The sequence below is a fragment of the Lepus europaeus genome, chromosome 7 (assembly GCF_033115175.1).
Source record: "Lepus europaeus isolate LE1 chromosome 7, mLepTim1.pri, whole genome shotgun sequence".
Classification (NCBI taxonomy): domain Eukaryota; kingdom Metazoa; phylum Chordata; class Mammalia; order Lagomorpha; family Leporidae; genus Lepus; species Lepus europaeus.
The window spans coordinates 55,549,826-55,561,510 of NC_084833.1; the positions used below are offsets into that span (position 1 = coordinate 55,549,826).

Here is an 11,685-nt window from a genome sequence, read left to right on the forward strand (position 1 = left end):
TGAACTTTGAACATTCCAGTCGGAAGGCACAGGGCAGTGGAGTGACACAGCATTCCTCAGGGCGTCACAGCATTCAGGTTCGTGGGACTCAGTTCTAGCCTCCAGCACAGAGGCCATCTGGAAGTTTCTGCACTCCCTAGAACACTTCCAAATATGCCTCACCCACTCCTTCCTCTTCTGCTTCAGACTCAGAGGACTTGCTCTGAATGGGCTGGTGTGTCAGCCAAATGCTTTAGGTTGAGTGCTGACACTGCAGCTGTGTCACATACTTTACCTAAGTATGTGCCGCATGAAGTTTCGGCCGGCACCGTGGCTCACTTGGCTAATCCTCCACCTGCGGCGCCGGCACACCGGGTTCTAGTCCCAGTTACTCCTCTTTCAGTCCAGCTCTCTGCTGTGGCCCAGGAAGGCAGTGGAGGATGGCCCACGTCCTTGGGCCCTCCACCTGAATGGGAGGCCAGGAGGAAGCACCTGGCCCCTGGCTTTGGATCGGTGCAGCGCCAGCCGTAGTGACCATTAGGGGAGTGAACCAACGGAAGGAAGACCTTTCTGTCTCTCTCTCTCTCACTGTCTAACTCTACCTGTCAAATTAAAAAAAAAAAAATGAAGTTTTGACTTCGAGTTCTTATGTGGACCAAATGTCAGCACGTATGTGAAACACTTAGCACACAGTGGGTGATAATAAATGGTAGGAAGAAATCAAAGCCCAAAGAAGATTCCCATCTAGCTGTATCTCTTTCCTCCTTTCCCCTTCCTTTTCTGCCATGTTTCTTTTCTTTTTTTTAAATAGCGATGGTTTTTTAAAAATATTTATTTATTTGAGAGGTGGAGTTACAGACAAAGAGAGGGAGAGACAGAGAGAGAGGAAGAGACAGAGAGAGAGGTCTTCAACCCACTGGTTCACTCCCCAAATGGCAGTACCAGCTGGAGCTGGACCACTCCGAAGCCAAGTGCCAGGAGCTTCCTCCAGATCTTCCATGCAGATGCAGGGGCCCAAGCACTTGGGCCATCTTCTAATACTTTCCCAGGCCATAGCAGAGAGCTGGATTGGAAGTGGAGCAGCCAGGACACAAACTGGTGCCCATATGGAATGCTGGCACTGCAGAAGGCAGCTTTACCAGAGCACTGGCCCCTTTTTACCATGTTTCTTGGAAATGACTCATTGGATGTGCGTTTGGCATAGCAATTAAAACACCGTTGATCTAATGGATGAGTAGGCATAGGCTGGAATTCCAGGCCTGGAAATCCACTTCATACCACAAGAATGTCAAAACTCAAAACACATGCCTGCTCTTCAAGATATTTTATTATGCATATAAAACTAAACAATATGAACTATGATATAATGTCCTTTGAGGTAATTTTCTTCATGGGCTGGACTGGCCGAGGTTTCTTACTCTTAGTTTAAGGATGCTTGGACTCAACATGCCGTCCTTTCCTCGTAACTCTTCCTAGTGCATACATAGATATTTTTCCTTATCCAGAGACTTTTGAACTGCATTGAAAATTAGGGTCATCTGCCACAAAGAAGAAAAAAGTTCAATGTTCAGATGAATGCCTCACCAAGTTTCTGAAAGGGAAATATTGGGAGGGGGACAGTTCCAATGATGTCTTACCCTTCCATTTTTTTTTTTTAAATAAAACTCTATTTCACTCAGCTTCTGAGAAATTGCTAATAAAACCTGGTCTGCAAGAGAAGCTTCTAGATCTACACACTGCAGTGTCAGTGTCAGTGATGCTTTTTTGCAGTTACCCAAATGCCCTCGAGTATACTCTATGAGGCAGTCTACTCTAAATTCCTAGCTCCTGGCTTAAGATTTTCACAATATCCTAAACATTTCTAGAATGCTTTTTTGGCTCATTGTTGATTGCTTTGATTGGCCTTTGAAAATTTCACAAATAAAAATACTCCAAGGACACAACTTACTTGATTTTTGCGATTAAAGTCAGTGAGGTGCTCTGTGGAGAACTGGGTTAGAAAAACCAGCTAGTAAAAAAAAAAAAAAAAAAAAAAAAAACAACACCATAGCTAGTGTCAGAATGACGCCACCCAGGAATGGTGAGGCCACCTAAAGCGTTACCCAAACCCAGCTGCGAGGAATGTGTTTAAACGCCATCATTTCTTGACCTCTGGATCAAAGCAGAGTGACACCCAAAGCTTGAGAACTGGCTCTTCAAGACATCAGCTGGGGCTGGCATTGTGGCATAGCAGGTATAGCCGCCACCTGTGATGCTGGCATCCCACATGGGCACTGGTCCAATCAGCTCCCTGCCTGGGAAAACAGATGGCCCATGCACTTGGGCCCCTGCCACCCATGTGGGAGACTGGGAGGAAGCTCCTGGCTTCAGTCTGGGCTGGCTCTGGCCATTGTGGCCATTTTGGGAGTGAACCAGTAGATAGAAGATCTCTCTGTCTCTGCCTGTCCCTCTCTTTTAAGTAAATAAATGAATCTTAAAAAAAAAAAAAAAGACATTAGTTCACTAAAGGGGCACTGCTTTTGGGTTCTTGGTAGGAAGGAGCTCAGGCATCTGGTTCCTACCTCAGCACAGTCAGTACTGACAATTTTTCTTCTTTACCAAAGTCAACTTGTCAAAAACAAGACAGCCTTGTCAATGGTAAGTAATGGTCTCAAACAGTAACATATGTCTACATTTTAATTAAAATTTCTGGAAAGTTCTTCAGTCTTATTATTAGGACTTATAGCTTGCCCAAACTGTTATGCTACAGATTTTCATTCTGTTACACAAGTAAAACGTGTTCAAAGTGCAGCACTCCACTTCATTAAATTCCCATCCTCTTTCTATCCCCAGCAGGGTCCTGGGCCAGGCCTTGCTCTTACCTGCTTCACTACCATAGTGGCCTTGAAACCAGTCTGAATGTGATCTCCTGCTACCACTATCTTCCTCCAGGGATATCCTGTCTTCTGAACCGTCACTCTACCTTGCACAATCCTAACACAAGCACTTAACACACTTTGCCACTGTCTGTTTAGAATGGTCTCTTCTGTTTTATCCTGCATCCCTAGTTCTATGTTCTACTACCACAGTTAGCAAACAAAAGGCACTTCATTGTTATGTTGAACACAAGGCCAACTCTCCTCTCAGCTTTCATCACTTAAGAATTCCATCTTTGAATACCAAACACCAGATCTTGTTCTTAAATATAGTATGTGAAAAATTTAGTCAATCTTGATGAAAAACATCCCAATTTTTCTTTGAAGCTAGTGCACTAGAAAAATGAGCCTTAGTAACTTGAAGTTAACATACAAACACCAATTACCGTACTCTATAGCTTGGTCTTCGGTGGCTACTGAACTGTGTTACTTTGATTTTGTCACCCACAACCACCAGCTTTCATATCTAACTGCCCCATCTGCACCAATTCCTCTGATGTTCTGCTTTTCTAACATACCATAGGATAACACGTTAAAATAATCAAGCTTGTTAGAAACGTTTGAAGTAGAAATAGACCCTCATTAAGAGCCTGATAATGTAGCCGTGACCAAAGCATCATGATCTTGCAACATTCACTTTTAGCTGCTCATTGCCCTCAGTGATCACTCTATGGTTTAAACTGTCAGCACTTGTTTTTCACTGCAATTTGCACTCTCAATTCCTAAAACCCAGCCTATTTTAGTGAATTCAATTTAATTTAGTGAATTCCTCCCCACCTTAAAGTTCTGTGATGGGGGCAGTGCTATGGCATAGGTTAACCCTCAGCCTGTAGCGTTGGCATCCCATATGGGTGCCAGTTCGAGTCCTGGCTGCCCCTCTTCCAATCGAGCTCCCTGATGCACCTGGGAAAGCAGCAGCAGATGGCCCAAGTCCTTGGGCCCCTGCACCACTGTAGGAGACGCAGATGCTCCTGGCTCCTGGCATAGGCTGTTGCTGCCATTTGGGGAGTGAACCGATGGATGCAAGATGTCTCTCTGCCTCTCTTTCTCAGTAACTCTTTTGAATAAATAAATCTTTAAAAAAAAAGTTCTGTGACAGGCCAAATTAGAAAGTTGAGTTGTAGCTATTATATTCACCCAATGTGAGGTTACTCTGAATTATATTCTATCACATTCCTGGCAAGTCAATATGTAATATGCAATGTGATATAAAAACATTAGGTGTTTGTAATGAAAAGAAAATTCAAAATTGAGGGGTAAATTTTTCTTGAAACCAAAATTTAACTAATATAGGTTAAGGTCCACCAATAAAAAGCCAGTAAGTTTTACATTCCATCAAAATGTGCCCTCTAGGGGCCCATGCTGCGGCACAGCAGATTAGAGCCCTGGCCTGCAGCCCCGGCATATATGGGCACTAGTTCCAGTCCCAGCTGCTCCACTTCCAGTCCAGTTCCCTGCTAATGCATCTGGGAAAGCAGCAGAGGCTCCTGCACCCACGTGGGAGACCTGGAAGAAGCTCCTGGCTCCTGATCAGCTCAGCTCCAGCTGTTGTGGCCATTTGGGAAATGAAAGAGCAGATGGAAGACCTCTCTCTCTGTCTCTACCTCTCTCTAACTCTTTCAAATAAATAAATCTTAAAAAAAGAGTTGTGCCCTTTGCTTTTAGTATTTGATGTACATCATACTCTACATTATAATGTGGCAATAATGGAGGTAAAACAGTAGAAAACAGGCACCACAAAAATTTAGACACTTAAGCTCAGAGTGACTTTTAATATGCCAATCATTGCTTATAAAACACAAGTCAGACAGACAAGTGCAAACATGTTTTAAACCAAAATTAATGAGAAAAGAAGCAGACAAAGAGACAAAGCTTTTCCCCAACATCTGTTAGCCAGTATTATTAGTCAAATGGCTAATTACAGATAAAATATATTTTGTGAAAGACTTGGAACAGTCAGAAGTCGTCTGGCATATCAAACAGCTATATACAGTATCATCAAGATCACTTTATATACACAAATATTGAAGGGCAAAACATTTAAAAACAGACTAATAATACACTCAAGTACAAAACTTGGGAAGAGGAGGAAGGAGACATTTTTTAAAAAAGTCAGGGAAGGAAGTTACCAGAAAAAATTACAAAATAGTAATGATTACACTACATCAATACAGAATTCCGGGGGGAGAGGGGAAGGAGAAAGGTGCATTTTTTCAATGCACTAGCTTCAAAGTTCAAAGAAAAAAAAAAACACAAATAGCTGCTTTTCATCAAGAGCAACTACGTATTTCACATAATTGTTTCAAAGAAGCCTATTAACAACGATGATTGTTTAATGCTACAACTTTACAGCAAAGAAAAACTAAAATAGCAGCAAATTCACAAGGCAATACTTCCACAGAATCATTCCATGGTTCATGCAATGCCTACAAAGTGCTCCCAGTTGGATATACAAGTATAATTCACAATTTTAAAAAGACATATAAGAATAAAAAAAGGAATATAAGAGTGACACACAGGTACACTGAAGGCTGAGCAGTACAGAGTCTCTTAGCATTCTCCCTTTCAAAGGAGGAATGTGTGTAACAAAGCCCTTGAGTCCATTTTTACAGTCACTACAAGGAAAGACACCTTTTATTACAATGCAACAGCAAGCTGTTAGCAGCGCACCACCACAGTGGTTAACCCCGGGAGGATGGTGTAACACCCAACAGTGACTGCCAGCCTACACGAGACACACTGGTGGGTAACACTAATCGAAAGCCTGATAAAGCCATGGTCTAAATACAGCCATTCAGCTGTAATTCACAAATGAAAGTCCCAAAAGGTATTTCAGTAAAACAACTACTGACACCAATCGAGAGAGTAATTGTAAAGTGGGTTCTAGCAGTGATTTCAACCTAGCTTCCTCTTATCACAGTTTTTGGGGGAGGTGGGAAATGAGTAGTTCAGTATATGGTGAGGCTGACAGAGCGGTTCATTTTCTTTCCAATAAGCCGAGATGTTCTATTACTCTGGGTGGTGGACCTAGTGGCCATCCGGTCAGTGAAGAGTGCTCTTTCCTCAGCTGCAGCTTTTGCCATCTGGGCTTTCTTCAGTTCTCTAAGAACATAAAAATAGGACACAAGACTTCACCTACTGTATTAATCCTAGGAGAGATTCTAAGAAGCCAAACACAAACTTTTTTAACAATTGGGAGATGGTCATATGCCATTCATTATCCTAAGATGCAACTGAGGAAAGAAAAAATACATGAAACTTCAGCTTCTACTCAAACAATATAAATTTATGAAATTATTTTGTGCCTGAATTAAATTATCACATATAGGGGCCAGCACAGTGACATAGCAGGTAAAGCTGCTGCCTGTGATGCAGCATCCCACATGGGCACTGATTTGAATCCCAGCTGCTCCACTTCCAATCCAGCTCCCTGCTGATAGTCTGGGAAAGCAGTGGAGGATGGCCCAAGAGCTTGGGCCCCTGCATCCACGTGGGAGACCGGGAAGAAGCTTCAGGCTCCTGGCTTCCACCTGGCCCAGCCCCAGCTGTTGTGGCCATCTGAGGAGGGAACCTGCAGATGCAAGATCTCTCTCTCTAACAAATAAACAAATCTTTTAAAAACAAAACAAAACATACATTTGAACAAAAGGACATAATTAATAAAGATGCTCATAACTACTTTTGGCCTAAACCATATTTGAAATAGAACTCCAATTCATACTTCAAATCTATTTTTACAGAAATAGAGACTCAAAGAAAACTTTACTTCCTACCTGTATGACCTATGACAAGATACCAAACTAGTGACAAGCTTTAATATTTGGTATAAAATGTCTATAATCTAATCTTAATAGTCTAGAATCAAAATGGTATCAATGAATTAAAAAAATTTCAAGTGCAATCTGTGGTTACTGATACTGTCCAATAGTTTTGTCCTTTTCATGAACTTTGTCATTACAACCAGCCTTCTGAAAATGTCAAGTTACTCAGGCCAAATATAGGAAACATTTACTAGCCTAAATGATATTAATTTCACCATTTCATAATATAGGCAGAAGAGAATGCTGCAAGGAAAGCAATTTTGGGTTTGAGTTTGGAAAAAAAACTAACAGTTTCACTTAGTTTTTCCTATAATTTAGGGCCTGGGGACTTTTATCATTTGCAAACATGCTAGTCTTAACATTTTTAAAACTCAAAATTGCAAAGTTTAGAAACAAAACAATTTTAATAGGTCAATATTAATTTAAGGCATAGTCTCTAAACCATCACTAACAGCGTACAAACGACCACATCCTTTACTGACAGCCCAACTCATCTTAATAAAACCTGAGAAGTAATGAGAATAGGAAGTCAAAGAATAAACCAAAAACGCCTCACTTACTTCTGCAACAGTGAATTTTTGAACTTTTCAGCATTCAATTCTATTCGCAACTGTTCTGCACTCTTTCTAGAAGCAGACAGCAGTACGGAATGCTTTACCAGCGCCATTGCTGAAGGTCTTCTCTCTGGATCTGGATGAATCATAACCTTAAAAAGAACAGTAAAATTCAGCTAAAAACATGCAGTTCAATAAAATACTGAACTGTTTTTATAAAGTGCTTCATTTATACAATGCTCACTTTCAGCAATTCCGTAAATTCTTGTGAAAGCACTTGGGGTATCCGAGGCAATCTTCCCTGTCTGATTTCATGCCATTGGTCTCCATTCCTTGGAAGAGGTTCAGCACCAGCAGCACATACCACTGTGAGGGCAAGGGCAAAAATATCTGCTTTTGGTAGATGGGTGTAGTTCTGTAAAATTAAAAAAAAAAATAAGGGAACATAAAAAATAATCAAAATAAGATAAGATTATATCTCAACAATGACTTAGGTGAAAAATAGGACTAAATTAAAATTTCAATGCCACACTTAAGAACCTACTCAGAAAATACATTGTTAAGTTTCATAAAGTAATACACACCCTGGAGGGGGAATTTAACTACCTATCTAAAAGTAAAGACCTCTTTAAAAATTTTTTCATCTACTTGGAAGGCAGAGACAAACAGAAATTATTTCCATTTGCGACTTCACTCCCCAAATACCCACAACAGCCAGGGCTGAGCCAGCTGGAGCCCAAAAGCCTGAACTCCATCTAGGTCTCCCACGTGGATTGGTGGCAGGGGCCTAAGAACTTGAAGTAGCACCTGCTGCTTCCAGGATGCATTAGTAGGAAGCTGGATCAAAAGTAGAGTAGCCAGGACTCCAACTGGCACGCGGACATGGGTGCAGGGGTCACAAACAGCAGCTGAACTCACTGTACCACAATGCTTATCCTGTCTGTCCTTTTATCAAGAGCCTAATTTAACACTCAGAACAAACGCCTGTCTCTCTAGAGATTCAAATGAAGGCTCACTTGCAGGGCTCATTGTGGCACAACAGGTTAAGCCTGTTTACAATGTTGGCATCCAACAGTGGAGGGCCAGCTGGGAGTCTTGCTGTTCCACTTCCCATCCAGCTCCCTTCCTGTATGGTGCCTGGGAAGCTGTGGATGATGGCCCAATACTTGAGCCCATGTTACTCATGTGAATGGAGATACCAACTCCTGGCTTTGGCCTGGCCTAGCCCTGGCTGTGCAGCCATTTGGGGAGTGAACCAACAGATGGAAGATATATCTCTCCCTCCATCACTCTGCATTTTCAAGATATAAATCTTAAAAAGGGAAAAAAAAAAAGAAAAAGAAAAAGAAAAAAGCCACCACATTCCATATCAGAGTGCCTGGGTTTGATTCCCAGCTCCAGTTCCTGATTCCAGCTTCCTGCTAACGCAGACCCTGCAAAGCAGCAGCAATGCTCAATTTTATTTGTTGGCATCCAAGACTCAGGTTGCGGTTGGCTTGGTTTTTTGTTGTTGTTTTCTTTTTTAAAGATTTATTTCTAGCCGGCGCCGCGGCTCACTAGGCTAATCCTCCGCCTTGCGGCGCCGGCACACCAGGTTCTAGTCCCGGTCAGGGCACCGATCCTGTCCCGGTTGCCCCTCTTCCAGGCCAGCTCTCTGCTGTGGCCAGGGAGTGCAGTGGAGGATGGCCCAAGTTCTTGGGCCCTGCACCCCATGGGAGACCAGGAGTAGCACCTGGCTCCTGCCATCGGATCAGCGCGGTGCGCCAGCCGCAGCGTGCCTACTGCGGCGGCCATTGAAGGGTGAACCAATGGCAAAAGGAAGACCTTTCTCTCTGTCTCTCTCTCACTGTCCACTCTGCCTGTCAAAAAAAAAAAAAAAAAAAAAAAAGATTTATTTCTTTATTTGAAAAGAGTTACACAGAGAGGGAGAGACTTAAAGAGATCTTCCATCTGCTGGTTTGCTCCCCAGATGGCCACAATGGGCAGGGCTGGGCCAAGCTTAAGCCGGAGGCCAGGAGCCAGGAGCTTTATCTGGGTCTCCCACATGGGTGGCAGGGGTCCAAGCACTTGGGACATCTTTCGTTGCTTTTCCCAGGCTGTTGGCAGAAAGCTGGATCAGAAGTAGAGCAGCTGGGACCCAAACCAGCACCATTATGGGGTGCCAATGTTGCAGGTGGCATCGCCACAATGCCAGCCCCATTGCTTGGTTTCAAAAAGGAACAGAGATGCTTACAGATTGCTGCTTATTCTAATCAGGATCCACTGTAAGGAACAAGAGACCTTATTTCACTGCTAGGGACTCATGTGTAGGAGCACACTTACTACCTTCAGTATAAAAATGTTAGATCTTGGGGCTGGTGCTGTGGTGCAACGGGTTAACGCCCTGGCCTGAAGCACCAGTATCAAGTGGGCACCGGTTCAAGACCTGGCTGCTCCACTTCCTATCTCTGCTATGGCCTGGGAAGGCAGTAGAACATAGCCTAACTCCTTGGGCCCCTGCACCCACGTGGGAGACCCGGAGGAAGCTCCTGGCTTCTGATCGGCCATTGCGGCCAACTGGAGAGTGAACCAGTGGATGGAAGACCTCTCTCTTTCTCTCTTTCTCACTCTCTCTCTCTGCCTCTGCCTTTCTGTAACTCTGCCTTTCAAATAAATAAATAAATCTTAAAAACAAACATATAAAAAAATGTTAGATCTGATTATCTAAATGCTGTTTGGAAAATAATTGAGAAAATGTAACTAATAGGTACTTGGCCTGCAAAAAGTAAAACATTAGGATTATACTAAGTTCAAACTCTATGACTTTGTGGTAATTACAGTCCTACAATATACTAGTAAGTTGCTCTATTGTAGCATTTATTGATGCTGCTTTTTCTATATTGCTAAACATATTTTGACGAATAATTTATTTAAAAATTTTGTTAATGGGTAATGATTTAAAAATCGTAAACACTTTGTATAATTTCTTTTTTTTTTTTTTTAATTTGAGAGGAAGAGAGACACAGAGATTGTTCCCATCTACTGGTTCACTGCCCAAAATGTCTGTAAGAGATAAGACTGGGCCAAGCCAAAGCCAGGAACTCAATCCACGTCTGCCATGGGGTCGGCAGAGACCCAACTACTGGAGCTATTTATTATATCTGCCTCCTAAGGCCTGCACTGGTAGGAAGCTGGAATCAGGAGCCAGAGCCAGGAATCAAACCCAGACCCTCCGATATGGGATGTGGGTATCTTAACCTGTAGGCCAAATGCCCAACCAATTTAATGTTTTGATGGGGCACTTTCTTCAGAGTGCTAAAACAGCTAGAAAGTATAACTGTCATCATATAATCATCAAAAATATTCCATGCCTATTATTGTTCAGCCTGTAAGGAAGCCTTTTTTTTTTTTTTTAATTAGGCAGAGTTAGACAATGAGAGAGAGACACACAAAGGTTTTTCTTCCGTTGGTTCAACCCCCCGAAATGGCCACTACAGCTGGCGCGCTGTGCTGATCCGAAGCCAGGTGCTTCCTCCTGGTCTCCCACGCAGGTGCAGGGCCAAAGCACTTGGGCCATCCTCCACTGCCTTCCTGGGCCACAGCAGAGAGCTGGACTGGAAGAGGGGCAGCCGGGACCAGAATCCGGCACCCATATGGGATGCCGGTGCTGCAGGCGGAGGATTAACCAAGTAAGCCATGGTGCCGGCACCAGGAAGCCTTTCTAATCTTTGTCTATTATAGTTACAGAAAATCTAGTCTTTTGCCCCAGTTGCACAATAAAATAGAAAACTGAAACAAAAAGGAAATACGTTATATATTCTGAAATTATATTCCCTTCTATCAACAATGTGGTCATAATTTACTTAACCACCCTCCTATTAAGAACTTATTCACACTGTTCTCAGTTTTTGTTTTTGTAGGAGTATTTCTATAAGAGAAATTCTCAAAAATGAAATTTCCAAATCACAGGGTACAAGATTTAAATGTCAACAGATATTAATACTTCAATCTCCAAAAAGGATGTGCCATTTCAAAGTCCCACAAGAGGGCCGGCACTGTGGCATTGTGGGTAAAGCTGTCACTTTTGCAGTGCAGGCATACCATGAGTGCTGGCTGAGTCCTGGCTGTTCCACTTCCAATGCGGTTCCCTTCTAATACACCTGGGAGGGGCCGGCGTCTTGGCTCATTTGGTTAATCCTCCACTGCCTTCCCGGGCCACAGCAGGGAGCTGGACTGGAAGAGGAGCAACCGGGACTAGAACCCGGCGCCCATATGGGATGCCGGTGCCGCAGGCAGAGGATTAACCAAATGAGTTTGGTATCCTGTTACCTTACAGCATTTCTCAAATTATCACTGAAGAAAAGTCACTAAGACTTCAGTTAGGGGCCAGCGCCGTGGCTTACTTGGAATAATCGCATGGGAGACCTGGTAGAAGCT

General features: G+C 43.0%; 1 protein-coding gene across 1 annotated transcript in view; it reads right to left on the reverse strand.

Annotated features, from left to right (window-relative positions):
* Positions 1-1,295: 1,295 nt before the first annotated feature.
* WEE1 (WEE1 G2 checkpoint kinase) overlaps positions 1,296-11,685 on the reverse strand; it is a 30,985-nt gene continuing 20,595 nt past the window's right edge. Inside the window, exons 9-11 of the mRNA XM_062196518.1 lie at positions 7,514-7,684; positions 7,276-7,421; positions 1,296-5,996 (exon numbers count right to left, since the gene is read on the reverse strand). Coding sequence (XP_062052502.1) covers positions 5,843-5,996; positions 7,276-7,421; positions 7,514-7,684 — 471 coding nt within the window. The 3' untranslated portion in view covers positions 1,296-5,842. The remainder of the gene's footprint in view (positions 5,997-7,275; positions 7,422-7,513; positions 7,685-11,685) is intronic.